This window comes from Silene latifolia, chromosome 2 (genome assembly GCF_048544455.1).
Source record: "Silene latifolia isolate original U9 population chromosome 2, ASM4854445v1, whole genome shotgun sequence".
Lineage (NCBI taxonomy): Eukaryota > Viridiplantae > Streptophyta > Magnoliopsida > Caryophyllales > Caryophyllaceae > Silene > Silene latifolia.
The window spans coordinates 183360562-183374828 of record NC_133527.1 but is presented as its reverse complement, the minus strand read 5'-3'; the positions used below and the strand labels follow the sequence as shown (position 1 = coordinate 183374828).

Genomic DNA, 14267 nt, shown 5'->3' with positions numbered 1-14267 from the left:
TTCTCTCGGCTTCCTCCTTGGCCGCCTTAGCCTTCTCAGCAAGAGCTGCTCTCTCCGCGGCCGCCTCTTTCTCTATCCTCGCCCTCACCGCCTCCTTGGCCTTCTCCGCCACGGCTTTCTCCTTAGCTTCGAGCTTGTCGTCAAACAGCTCGTCAAATCTGCCCCACGGAAAGGAACCATCAAGAGGGAAAAGCTCCCCAATCACTTCCCTGGCAGCTCCTTCGGCCAGATCCCGGAATTCAGCGCACATGTTAGGGAGCATGACGGTTTGGAGCATCTCAACGTCCTCCTCCTTTTGCCTAATGATGGCCTCTTTGCTCCGAACCACCTCCCCCTGGGCCTTAAACAGGTCCCTGGATTCGTTCCTCTGCTGGAGGTAGAGGTCGGCGTGCCTCTGAACAAGGTTACACTTCTCCAGCAGCTTCGCAGCTTCGGCCTTGGCTCTCTCAGCAAGGACCTCCTTTTCAGCGTCCTCCCTGAGTTTTCTCTCAGCCAAGAGCGCCTTCTCGGCGTCTCTCCTAAGCTTCTGCTCATTGAGGAAATCTAGCTTCGCCGACACAGCCACCCGCTTAATGGCATTACGCTCAAAAACAGATTGAGCCACGGTTTTCTCCTGCTCTATGATACGAGCACCGGTCAGCTCGTTCCACCTCGCCAGCTCCTTGATCAGCTTCGTGCCTTCCTCTATAAGCTGGGAGACGGAAACCTTCTGGGATGAAGAGACGGTGGTGACGTTTTGATCACCAGCCTGCAGCTGGGAAAGGGAAACCTTCTGGGATGAAGAGACACTGGTGACGTTTTGATCACCAGCCTGCACGGGTTTCTCCTCCACTTGCTGCCCAATAAGAGCAATGGCCGACAGCGGCTGGTCTGCAAAAATTTAATGAAAGCATCAGTGCCAACGCGTATTGACATGCCAGAGAGCCTGTCATCAGAAGCACCTAATGAACCGACTAAATCTGAGCCATAGGATAAAGTCGTACCATGCTTGGCCTTCTTGGCCGGAGGACGCATTTCCTTGCCAGCGGTAGAGGCTGTCTCCTTCCTCTTACGGACAAGGGGAGATTCTTCCGCATCAGAGTCCTCCCCATCAGTAATATCCACGATCTCCTTCTTAGGGGGGATAATGGGAGGTGGAACCGGTGTCGACGCTGTCGCCGCCAAAGACTTTGTTTTCCGCGTCCGGCGCGCCATGCTGCTAACAACCTTCGCCTGGGCCTCCTCCATGTTCAAGCCCTTCAGCTGTTGTTCCATGAGATCATTCGGCGACGTCCTGCGGTCATGGGCTAGAGCCTTGGGATGCAAGTTAGCAACAGTTTTATCTTTGTGCAGCCCCATTCTCCGGAGGATATCCTCAGACAGGTCCGGTCCAAAGTGGTCTGCGAAAGAAACAAAGCAAGAGTTAAGTAAAAGAAATAAATCGAAATTCGAGAAACAGGAACATTGAGAACGGTGATGGGCCTCACACCGACCCCACTCACCCTGTGCTAGGGCCGGTATGAGGCCGACATGGCAAAGCGGCTCATCCTGAAGAATGATCTGCATTGGGGGGATCCATCTTTTCGGCACCCCACTCTTGTCCGCCTCGAAAAGCCTCATCGCCAGCTTCTCATCCTCCTTAAGAGGGACCTTGCTGGCATCCATTTTAAGCTTCTTCCGGGTGACCCATCCGTCATGCTCCGCCTCCGCCTCGCACTCGCACCGCAAATTAACTCGGTGCTGGAAGGAGCGGGGCAGCGGATAGTCATCCGGCACCCTAACGTACACCCACCGACCTTGCCAGTCCTTGCAAGAAGAAAGTTTGTCAACAGAGACATAACCCTGCTCCATTTGCACACTGTACCATCCGACGCGGCCAGAGATTGATGGTTTGAGATGGTGAAGCCGGCGGAATAAATTCACCGTTGGGGCCTCTCCCTTGAAGAGACAAAGCCAGACAAAGCCGACTATGGTCCGCATAGCCAACGGATGCAGTTGGGCAACGGCAACGTTCATGGCTCTGATGATGGCCATAACGTACCCATTCAGCGGAAACCGGAGCCCGTACTCCAAATGCCGCATGTATACGCCGGTGTAGCCCGGTGGAGGGCAACAGACGGCCTGACCCTCCTCAGGGATAACAATTTTGTATCCCCTACCAAAGAAAAAATGGCCTTCGAAAAGTTTCTCGCCGGAACAACTGGCGAGCTTATGGGTCCAAGCACGGTCGAGACGGACCTTACAGGCGTCGCCGTGATCCATAACGTACTGCCTCCCCTCATTAGGACGAGCCCTTTCCACATCATCACCAAAATCATCACCGAAGTCACCGACATCATCATCATCCTCCCATTCCTCCAGAATTTGAGGATCAACTTCAGGAGAAGGGGACCAAGAACCCCCCGGCGCAGAAGTACTAGTCCCGGCGTCAGCAGAAGACATGTTCGCAACAATTACTAACAAAATAAAAGAAAATTTGTTTGTTTACCTTGAAGAAAAACACTCGCCGGATCAAAAACTCGGAAGATTAGAAGAAGAGGAAGCCCTTGAAAGTTTAGAAAGGTGATGATTTTGGAGAAAATTTGAGAAAATGAAATTGGTGGCCAAAATCACGGAATAACTGCCCTATTTATAGGGAAAAGCCCATGAGGAAGGACCAATCAGGGCACAGCCCATAAAGCGCCAGCCAATCAGCGATCAGACACGCGTCAGACATGCAACCACGGAATGTCAATCGTTGCAACAGTTGAACGTCAATCAATGCAACAGTGACCAAGCGTCTTCAACATGCCCATTCACATCTCTTCGCCTATTCATCTTCCTCAACAAATTCCTAGGTTTCTGCTCTCCGTCGGCCGCATGATCAACCAAGCTAGGAAGCACCGGCCTGGGGGCAATCAAATACACCCGGCCCTCTCAACCCTGGTCTCGGCCAGCGTCACTTTCTTTTCCACATCAGATGCCCTTTACACATCCATGTGGAGGGGGGATATGGTACGGCCCAACAAGAACCAGGCCGAGATAGAAGAAGCCGATGCAGGAAAAATTTTCAGAAATTACTTATGCAGAATATACGCTCAACATACATCGGGCCCATACCACGGCATAGACTACGGGGGGGCAAATTGATGGGGCATATTCTCGCACCGCCGACCAAGTCAACATATTGAGCAAGGTCACGATATCCACAAAGAAAGTCAACGACTCGAGACACCTAGTCGATGAAGCCCATCGGCCACACACTGGTCTCGGCTTTGTGGCAACCCGCCAGCCGGGGCACATATCCGCGTACTCATATCCAAGACCCCTCGGTCGGCCTGCCATAGGTCCATCGGCCGAGGGTAGAACGGTCTTTCCACCTGCTAGTCACTTGGCCACTTGGCCACTACGTGACAAAAGGTGAAAGCCTATAAATACTCCTCAACCTTCATTGAGGAAAGGATCCACAATTTAACCTAATAATCACTATTCATCTGGTAATATCTTCCTTATCTCTCTACAATACGCATTTAGCCAAGTAACAACCACTTATCCCTCTAAGTTAACTGACTTGAGCGTCAGAGTGAGTACGCTCGGCCAAAGCCGAGCCCTCAGTTTGTTCATCGTTTCAGGAGACCACAAGGAGAATTCAAGCAAGGACGTCATTCTACAAGCTACGAGTGGTAACACTTATCTGCTCTGGAATTACACCCGGAACATTTGAATATGCTGCTAATAGCAGGCTTATTGCATTAACATATTCACTTTATTCATGATATCATTCTAATTATCTTAAAATCTGCTATTTATCAAACACCCTTTTTTAATTCTGCTGATTTGTTTAATAGTCAAACCTCTATTATTGAAATCTGTTAACCATATTCTGCTAACATGCGCTATCATGAATCTGCTTCTGTTGTTTGTCAAACAGTGCCATTATCAAAGGATGAGGTGTTAAAATATTAAGGTAGTGGGATACAAGATGGGACACGAAACTGGAACAGAAGATCTGAATTGTAAATTTGGACCACATATAACATTCCAAAAAAGGAAATAAAGAAGAAAATCCGACTAGTTTTGGAAAGGAAAGAGGGAATAAATGATTGACTAAGAGGGAGTATTTATTTATTTTTAATGTATAATGCTTATGTATTAAATGTAGAGATAGTGGAACATAAGATGAAACACGGAAATGGGACAGGAAGTCCGAACTCAGTCTAACAAGCCAAGCACGGTGCTGGAGTACTCCCTTTATTCAATTGAATTTCATACGTTTAATTAAAATAGATCTAACCTACGGAGTAGTATATTGCTCCTTTCACAATCATTTTATCATTTATTTTTGAGGCATTAATTATTTATAAGTAAATAGAATATTTAAACAATTTTCAATATATTATTAAAAATATAGATCTAACCTGCAGATTAATGTTTGTATACATGAAATATAAAGGCATAAATTCTAGTCTTTTCATATTAAATGTTGTTTTCCTCATTTGTGATGGCGGTCTATAAACAGAAACAGTAAATGACTTTAGTCTATAAACAGAAACAGTAAATGAATTTAATGATTAAATCTTAGATATCTGCCTTAGACTTGGGACAACCAAGCTTATCGTTGGACACAACATAGCATACATACTTTAATTACTCACCTAATCTTTGTTATGTCTTGTAATCAACTATAGGTAGCTAACAATTACATTGGATCTTATGGAGTTAAGGTCAAGTTTGTACATAAATTATGCCGCTCTTTTGGAAGGCAGACATAGTCCCTTGATTAATTTATGTAATGACGTTTGATTATGACAAGGTTTTGCTGAATATCATGCGTATTAACCTAATCAATCATGAATCATCGCATATTCGTATGAATCATCGTAAATCTAACGGAATTGATTTGGAATTTTATCGTTGTTTCAAGTTTGTGTTCTCTTTTTTTATTAATAAGTTAATAGTAGTTACAAATCTTACATTATCGTATATGGATGATTTTTTTTTTTTTTTTTTTTTTTTTTTTGACAGCAGTAAAGAAAATGTTCTTACAAAGTACCTACCCGACTCTCGGAGTCGGATTTATTACTACATTATTAGGAAAAGTAAATAAATTACAGATGGGGTTGACAACCAATAAAGGCTTCTTAGCGGGACGATCAGAGCTGGCCAATTGAGCGAACAATTCTTTTCTCTTCTTTAACAACTGAGCCTCAGAGGAGTACCAAGACACACTTACGCCACGAGGACGTAGAAATTTATGGGAGAGAGATCTACTTTTTGAGAAAGTAGATAAATTGTGTCTTGGAGTTTCCTCCCCTTTACTTTGATTCTTCTTGGACGTGGTGATTCTCCGTCTCTCGTGCACATGATGAGTAGAGGGGTACCTGCAAAATAGAGGAGTAAAAGGGGCGCCTGATGGCTTCTCAACTGAGAGAGTCTTACACTTCCTAGGAGAAGCAAAGAAAGACGAAAAGTCGATGGTCATTAGAATCATCCCGAGCTTGGGAACATGAGTACGGGAGGAGGGAAGTTGTCACAAATCGAAGATGCGCAAGACGTCACGGCCTCGGTAGTGGACGAGCTCAAACTTACGCTAGGACTATCGTTTCAACCTTGATAACATCGGAGGGGGTAATGTCTTCCTTCTTTGCCCCCATCATCTTAGAATTTCCCTTTTTAGAACCTCTCCTCTTTTTCTTCTTCCTCTTCTTCTTCTGGTAACATTGTTCCTTTATAGAGTCTATCTCCTTAGCAGTCTCACACTTAAGGATTCGAATTGTTAAAGTTGACAAATCACATTTTCGGTAAAAACTCACCGTTTTCCCTTCCAGCAACTTTTGATAAGAATTTGCTGGGATCCTTAAGGTAGAACTACCACCTCCCTTTTTGGAGAACTGGAGAACTGACTTATTAGCACATATACTTTGAACTTCCGTCTCTTCCATATTCACACTCTCAGTATCCCTTATACTCACATCACTTTGCTCTTCCATCACCTCCGTAGCCACGCTTTCACCACTATCATTTATACCCACACCAGACGCCGAAACATGAACAAACTTCTTGTTCTTCTCCACGCAATCTTCATTAGCCACCTCCAGCATTCTTTTTCCATTTTCCTTTATGAGAAGGTGACCTTTTACCACCTCTAATTCCCTTAACACATCCTTATTACTTGGTTCTACCCACTACAAGAAAACAAGACAAAGGCGACAGACATGCTACAGTCGCCAATTTGGCGACAGAAAAAAAAACTCGGGCGACCACTAGCCGTCGCCAATTTGGCGACTATACCTTTTTATCCAAAAATCCGTATGAAATCCAAGGGCGACACAATATTATCCAATTTGGCGACCGAAAACAGTCGCCAAATTTGGCGACCATTACCCGTCGCCAATTTGGCGACCAAAAACGGTCGCCAATCGTCTGTTTATTTTTTTTTTTTGCCAGTTTCTTCACCCCGTCCCCTTCATTCACTCTATCATCAACTTAAAAAAAAAAAAAACGCCCAGAAATCTGACGACCCGACGCCACCACCAATACAACGACCACCGGACGCCACCACTCGCCGCCGCCATCCGCACACTACATCACTACCGACCCTTTGTTTTTAATAAAGGTTTGTTTTCGACTCAAATCGATTTAATTACTTCAATCCTTCATATTTTGTTTAAGTTGTGATCCTTATTTAGTATCTAGTTGTAATTTATACATTAGTGATGCTTATTATTGTATGTAGTTGTAATTTAATTAGCATTTTTGTTAATTAATTTGAGTTAGGGTTAGAAATTGGGGTTTTTGTTAAATTAGTAATGTGATTTGATTAGGGGATGTAATTGAAGGTAATCGTGATAATATTAGTATTATTGAAGGTAGTAACTTAGTTTTAGTAATATTGAAGTAGTATTGTTGAAGGTAGTATAGTTTTATGAAGGTAGTATAATGTTAGGATTGTATAAATTTGCCTTATAATTAACCAAATTAAGTTAGAATGATTTAATTAGCATTTTTGTTAATTAATTTGAGTTAGGGTTAGAAATTAGCATTTTTGACAACTTGTATAATTAACCAAATTAATTAAGTTAGAATGATTTAATTAGCATTTTTGTTAATTAATTAGCATTTTTCTTGATAGAATGAGCATGATGTATAAATTTGTTAAATTAGTAATGTCATTTGATTAGGGGATTGTATAAATTTGCCTTATAATTTTGACAACTTGTTTAATATATAATGACCTAGTACCCGTTCAAGAATTACTCATTAGGAGCAATTCTTGAATAGTCCCCATTTTGGGACTGTCTTTGTACGTTTCAAGTCACTTAGATTATAAACACATAGTTGTGATTTTATTAATGAGAAAAGAATTTGGTTGTAAATTTCTCCAATGTTCTCTGAATACATATGTGGAATATGTATCTTTTCCACATTGTGTATTTGGAGAACTAAGGGGAATTGCTGCCGAATTTTTTTCTCATTAATAATTCACAAATGTGTGTTTGCTAGTGACTTGAAACGTACATTGATGGGTTTAGGTTGGAGTGATAAGGACCCAATTGAAATCTTGAAATTAGCATAAAATGGAGGATGAGATAACCATTGCTTTTTTTGTTGAAATTAAATATTATTATTTAAAATGGTTAGTTTGCTATATATTGCTTATAGATTAAAATGAAGAGATCTGAACGTAGCTGGATGTACGAAGAAAGAGTAGATAAGAAGAAACGTCCTATCGCTAGATTTGTAAAGGGTGTTCGTGAATTTATTGAATTTGCTAGATGTCAAGATTCATATGATTTGGAACAACATAAACTTAGGTGTCCTTGTACTAAATGTAAAAACTTAAAATATTTATTTGACATTGAAGTAGAAGAGCATCTTGTTACAAATGGTTTTTTTCCAAACTACTACAATTGGATCTCCCATGGAGAAAAATATTATCCCGAAGAGCCTCAAATCCAACAAAATGAGAACCCATATAGAGAAATGGTACTTGATGCCTTTCAGTCTAATGATTTCATTAATGACGACCGTGTACCAATGATTGATGAAGAACAACCAAACCCAAGAGCAAAAGCCTTTTTTGACATGCTAAGTGCTTCCGAAAAAACATTATATGAGGGGAGTAGAATGACATTGTTACAAGTTGCATCCAGGATAGTTTCTTTAAAATGTGAGTATAATATGCCATTTAAAGCCGTTGATAGTATTGCTACGTTGGTTGAGGATGTTATACCCGATAATAATGTTATGACCCGAAATTTCTATAATACCAAGAAAGTGGTCAAAGGTCTTCAACTTCCACATGAAAAGATTGATGCATGTCCTAAAGGATGTATGCTTTTTTGGAAAGATGATGCTTTGCTTGACAAATGTAAGAAATGTCAAAGGGATAGATATGAGACAAGTGAAGGAAATATTGTTTTGAAGGGGAAGAAGGGTAATAAAAGGAGTGGAAAGAGAAAGAAACCAATATCAGAAAACACATTAATTTATTTTCCATTAGCTCCTAGACTTCAAAGAATGTATGCCACGAAAAATCTTGCCAACCAAATGAGATGGCACAAAGAAAATCCTCGTACACCAGGAAAGATGTGTCATCCGAGTGACGGGGAGGAGTGGAAGCGTTTTGATAGGTTATATCCCGATTTTGCCGAGGAACCTCGCAATGTGAGACTTGGCTTGTGTACGGATGGGTTTGACCCTTTTGGTCAGTTTGGTAGAAACTACTCGTGTTGGCCCGTAATGACCACGCCGTATAACTTACCTCCTTGTTTTTGTCTGAAAAGACAATTTATTTTCCTCTCTTTACTTATTCCCGGTCCTGATAACCCAAAAAACCATCTGGATGTTTATTTACAACCGTTGGTGGAGGAACTGAAGTATTTGTGGGAAGTTGGTGTAGAAACATTTGATGTGTCGAAGAAGCAAAATTTCCAACTAAGAGCTTCATTGTTATGGACTATAAATGATTTTCCCGCATATGGTATGCTATCAGGATGGGCAACCGCTGGGCGAAAGGCATGTCCTTATTGCATGGATTGGAGTAAAGCATTTTATCTTCCTAATTCCAAAAAAATTAGTTGGTTTGATTGTCATAGATGTTTCTTACCGGATGGACATATTCATAGAGAGAACAAGAAATCTTTCTTAAAAGGTAAGGAGGTGCGTGACAATGCTCCGGTTCGACTCCAAGGGGATGAGATATGGGAGGCTGTACGTGATTTGCCAACAACTGTCGATGGGACTGAAGAAGAGTTTAAAGAGTTGAAAAAGAAAAAAAATGGTTGGTTTAAAAGAAGTATTTTTTGGGAGCTTCCCTACTGGAAAACAATGTTGATCAGACACAATTTGGATGTGATGCACATAGAGAAGAACTTCTTTGAGTTACTTATTCATACGATTATGGATGTAAAAGGAAAGACACGTGATGATATTAATTCAAGAATAGAATTGAAGAAATTTTGTGATCGTCCTAAACTTCATATTCGTAAGGATGGGGCTAAACCAAAAGCCATATTTACTCTTGACAAAGCTCAAAGAAAGGTATTGTGCGATTGGATAGGAAACTTGAAGTTTCCCGATGGATATGCATCCGATTTGAGCCGTTGTGTTGATTTGAAGGAACTGAAGTTGAAAGGGTTGAAAAGTCATGATTGTCATGTTTTCATGGAGCGCTTATTACCCGTGGCTTTTAAAAATTTACTCCCGACTACAGTTTGGAATGCGATTCTGAGAAATAAGTCAATTTTTTAGAGATTTATGTTCCTCCACGATATCAGTTGAGGACATGAGTCGTTTAGAAGACCAAATACCAGAAATTTTGTGTAAACTTGAGATGATATTTCCGCCTTCTTTTTTCAATTCGATGGAGCATCTACCTATCCATTTGCCATATGAAGCTAAAGTTGTTGGACCCGTCCAATATAGGTGGATGTATCCTTTCGAAAGGTTTCTTAATCATGTGAAGAAAAAAATTGGTAATAAAGCTCGTGTGGAAGGTTCTATATGCAATGCCTACCTAACGGAAGAGATTGCCAATTTTTGCTCTCTTTATTTTGAAAAACATATTGAGACCAAAGCAAAATACTTGAATATTGATGAAGCGGATGAACTAGACACAAGTATACCCAAGTGTTTCCAAATGCGGGATGAAATAGGGTGTTCATCACCTGGGGAACAAGATTTCTGGATGACAAGGAGTATAACCGTGCCCACCTTTATGTACTATCTAATTGTGAGGTTTTGGAGCCATATGAAGCTCAATTTGTGACAGATTTCATTAAAGAACACCCTAATGTGAACAGAGAGGATGTTTGGCATAAGCATGAGGATCAATTTCCAGCCTGGTTTCGGAAGCAAGTATGTAAGCTAAATATTCAAGATGATGTGATAAGAAGCTTGGCTTTGGGTCCTTCTCGAAAGGTTGTGACGTGGAATCGATATTCAATTAATGGGTTTAAGTTTCAAACATTTGACTATGGCAAAAGTAAGGCTAAATGCAACTACGGCGTTACTATTTCTTCTCTTGATGGCAATGAATATTATGGCATATTAGAGGATATCTTTGAGTTGTGCTACAATGGCCGGGATCGGAGTTATAAAACCGTCTTATTCAAGATTCAATGGAGGGATAATTCCGTAGCTGGAACGAGAGTCCATGATCGTTACAAACTCGTGGAAGTGAATCATACTCGAACCTACTCTCAATATGACCCATTTATACTTGCACAACAAGCTCATCAAGTTTATTTTGCATCTCTTCCGAGCACAAGTAATGATAGACAACAAAAGCAATGGTGGGCCGTTTTTAAAACAAAGGCACGATCGGAAGTTGATACATCTTTTTCCAAGAAGAGGTTGTATCGAAAACAGTTTTGTCCCAGTTGATCATGATGAAATTATTTATGCAAATGAGATAGAAGCGGAGGAGGAGTTAGAAGAGGAAGAAGAAGAGAATGATAAGGAGAGGGATGAGATAGAAGAGGGGGAAGAAGAAGAAGAGGAGGAGGAAGAGGAAGAAGAAGAAGAAGAAGAAGAAGAAGAAGAAGAAGAAGAAGAAGAAGAAGAAGAAGAAGAAGAAGAAGAAGATGAGGATGATGATGATGATGAGTAAGAGAAGGTATTGAAAGTATACATATCAAAATTTGGAAACAATTATTAGCGTTTTTTTTTTTCTTTTATATCTTTTTATTAGGTTTTATTTTTTTGTATCTTATAATAATTATCCTGTAATATTTGCTAACACTTTTTAATCAATTGTAGTACACATGGCTCGTGGAGGAGGTAGGCAGCGCGGAGGCTATAGTGAGGGAGGTAGTAGCTCCCGAGAGCAGGAGGAGGACGTTGACCGTTCTACTACGGAGGTGAGTGAGGAGGAGGAGGAGGAGGAGGTTGGTGTACCCCGACATACTGACGGCAGGATGATCCTTGATCCGAATGGTCTATGGTAATTTTTTATTCATTCTATTTTGTAATTTTTTTATTTAGTAATAAATGACTTTTTTTAGACATATGTTAATTATACATTATTTTTTATTCCTATATAATTATGTTTTTAACATGTTTGATTTCAGGTTTAGAAGTCAAACAGTTGTTCGTGGTGTGACTAATAGCACCCAAGAGAACATGACACACGGCGTTACTTGTTGGAGTAACGCTAGTGATGAAGATAAGGAGATGTGGTTCAACAACTTCCGGGTTTAGAGAACATGTTATTCCCGGATAATGTTAGATGACCAAAACTCGTAGAACTCGTAGTTGTGTGTATGAAACTTGATTTTATTTATCAAGTTTGGTTGTGTTGGCTTCCCATGTGTTCTCTGCTGGAAGTGTTGGTTTATTTGCAGGTTTTACGTATTTGGCTAGGTCAAAAACGATTTTTAGGCTAAAAAACATGTAAATTTGGCGACGGATACTGGGCATTTGGCGACGGGAAACCGTCGCTAAGTCTCTGATCATGAATTAATTTTAGGGACATTGGCGACGGAAACAAGGCATTTGGCGACGGAAATCAGTCGCCAAAATGGCGACCAAAATCTGTCGCCAAAATGGCGACCAAAATCTGTCGCCAATTATGAAGATATGGAGATGACGTGGATTTTAAGAAAGCGACTAATGGCAGTCGCCTTTTTAGCGACTAATGACAGTCGCCAATTTTGGCGACGAATTTCGGTCGCCCGCCTTAAAAAAATTACGTCGCCAAAATTGGCGACGAAGGCCTGTCGCCAAAAGCGACTAAACCTAGCTACGAAGTGCGGGCGACGGGCCTTAGTCGCTTTATTCTTAATGGCGACTGTTCTCAGTCGCCTTATATGGTCGCCAATTACCTTATTTGTTGTAGTGACCATTAAGGCCTGAACGAGATCCAATTCAGCTTTCGAAAACCTTTTCAACTTCATAGAAGCAACCGCCCTACGAAAAAGTGCCTTAACATTACGAGGGAATGTATTCAAAATCATGGAGCATAAACCCGAGGCAGCTCTGTATTCCTCAAGTTTCAGGGCACATACAGCCATATTAGACATAAGAGAAACTGCAAGGTCAGATATCGATTGAATATCTTCACCTCCAATTTCTCCCAAGCTCAGACTAAGTAATTTACAAGCTTCATCGTAACACTCCGCGGCACTATCAAAATCATTTTGCCTAAAAAGACCGTTCCCCTTATCTTTAAGCTCCTTCACCTCAGCTAAAATTAACGGAGCTGACCCCTGCAATTTCATAAAGTAACCTAACATCCTATCCCCATTATTCTCCATAAACCCATCGCTGACATGGGCACTAGCAAAAGCTCTACAGATCCTAAGAAGGGAAACAACACACCAAAACGACTCAGGAAAACTGGAAAAGAAAGAAACCCCTCGACCGTGAACAAAACCCAGCAACCAGACTGAATGAAAAACCCAGGAAAACTATTGATGGACCAAATTCCTGTTCAGTCAGCAATCGGGATTACTGATAGACAATAAAACAGAACACCAAGCATGTACGAAGACGATCAAAGAAGACGATCGAAGAAAATGGATCCCCCGTTGACTTATCAGCCACGGATTAACCAACAAAAGCGAGAAAACAGACGATTTAACAAAGGCGATAAAGGAAACAAACCCGAATCCTAAAAAGACGAAAATCAAGCATGTACGAAGACGATCAGCTTGATGCAGGACGGACCCGAACCCCAAAAACAAACACCAAAAAAGACGATCGGAGGAAAAGCGGTTGCCGGTTGTTGCAGGCGGACGACTTAGCGAAAATCCCCAAAACCCCAGCCGCGATTGGATGAAAACAAACACAAACGATCAGCTAAAGCGAACAACTCACCGGATGACAGTGAGGGGAAGATTATAAAAGGTTGAAAAAGCCTCGCCGACGACCCAAAGAGGCGACCGGAGAAGCCACCGGCGAGGAGGAGGTCGATATTTGGGGGATTTCTATTTTAGGGGTTTTTTTGTTTTTTCTCTCTCTTCAACACAACACCAGGTTAGAACTTAGAAATCATTTATATATGGATAATTTTTATATGTCAAATAACCCTAAGAAAGTCATTTTATAAATCTCACGATTTAGACTCATTGTAAAGACACTTCAAAACAACTTAGATTGCACATCATTATATTTATTTTTATTGTTTTGCGATGTATATTATTTCCATCGCAAAACTATGTTTTTGTGTCCCGTATTGAAAGAATCTGCATTACGTACCTACCAATGAGAAAACAAGGGCTATCTTTATCTTCTACACTTAATCCTCTTATTATATTTACCCAATTAGTTTTAAGTATCAATGCTTACTCACGTGTGACTGTACTCTCTCTAAAAACCTCCCTCCTCTCTCTAAAAAAAAGAGAAACCCTAAATTCTCTTTTCTGATTCCGCCGCCTCTCCTCACCATCCACCTTCTCCCTTCTCCCCCTACCCATCGCCGGAGATGGGGTCATTCCTTGACCCATCTCCGGTGATTAAACACCTCTCATCATTGTTGCGATCCCCGTTGGCCTGACTTCGCTCCTCCCTGTCGTTGGATCGTTTTTTCCGTCTTGTTTGTACGGTGGCTTCGCTGGGTTTTCGTGTGGTTGGTCTGAGGTCGGTCCGTTCCAGGTTCCCCTGTCCTGTCATCGAAGTGGTGCATGCTTTCCAGGGGTGTTTCCCCCTCCCTCGCCCCTTCCCCCACCCCTGGTTCTTGTTCCGGTGGCTTGAAGACCATTGGTTGTTGTTGTGTCTGGTCGAGGAGCATCGCTCTTCTTGGTGGTACGTTTGTCTGTTAATGGTGGTGCGTTTTTCTGTTAATGGTGGTGGATTTGGGACGATCT

The 14267-nt window shown here is 41.6% G+C and overlaps 1 protein-coding gene and 1 long non-coding RNA gene across 3 annotated transcripts; one reads left to right on the top strand and one right to left on the bottom strand.

Annotated features, from left to right (window-relative positions):
• Positions 1 to 6470: 6470 nt before the first annotated feature.
• LOC141631522 (uncharacterized) lies at positions 6471 to 11649 on the top strand. 2 transcript variants are annotated; one of them, XR_012537648.1, is made up of 3 exons: positions 6471 to 6574; positions 11221 to 11404; positions 11532 to 11649. It is a non-coding gene; the product is annotated as an uncharacterized LOC141631522 (long non-coding RNA). The 2 variants fall into 2 exon arrangements; XR_012537649.1 differs by lacking the exon at positions 6471 to 6574 and adding an exon at positions 10875 to 11077.
• Positions 11650 to 11824: 175 nt separating this feature from the next.
• LOC141641754 (70 kDa peptidyl-prolyl isomerase-like) lies at positions 11825 to 12716 on the bottom strand. The gene is made up of 2 exons (XM_074450403.1): positions 12285 to 12716; positions 11825 to 11842 (listed from the first exon to the last, which is right to left on the bottom strand). The coding sequence occupies exons 1-2, from the start codon at positions 12714 to 12716 to the stop codon at positions 11825 to 11827; spliced, it is 450 nt and encodes a 149-aa protein (XP_074306504.1).
• Between the last annotated feature and the right edge of the window lie 1551 nt (positions 12717 to 14267).

What these genes read in the sequence shown, in the direction of transcription:
- LOC141641754 (XM_074450403.1), bottom strand. Translation starts at nt 12,716, where the DNA reads ATGGAGAATAATGGGGATAGGATGTTAGGTTACTTTATGAAATTGCAG.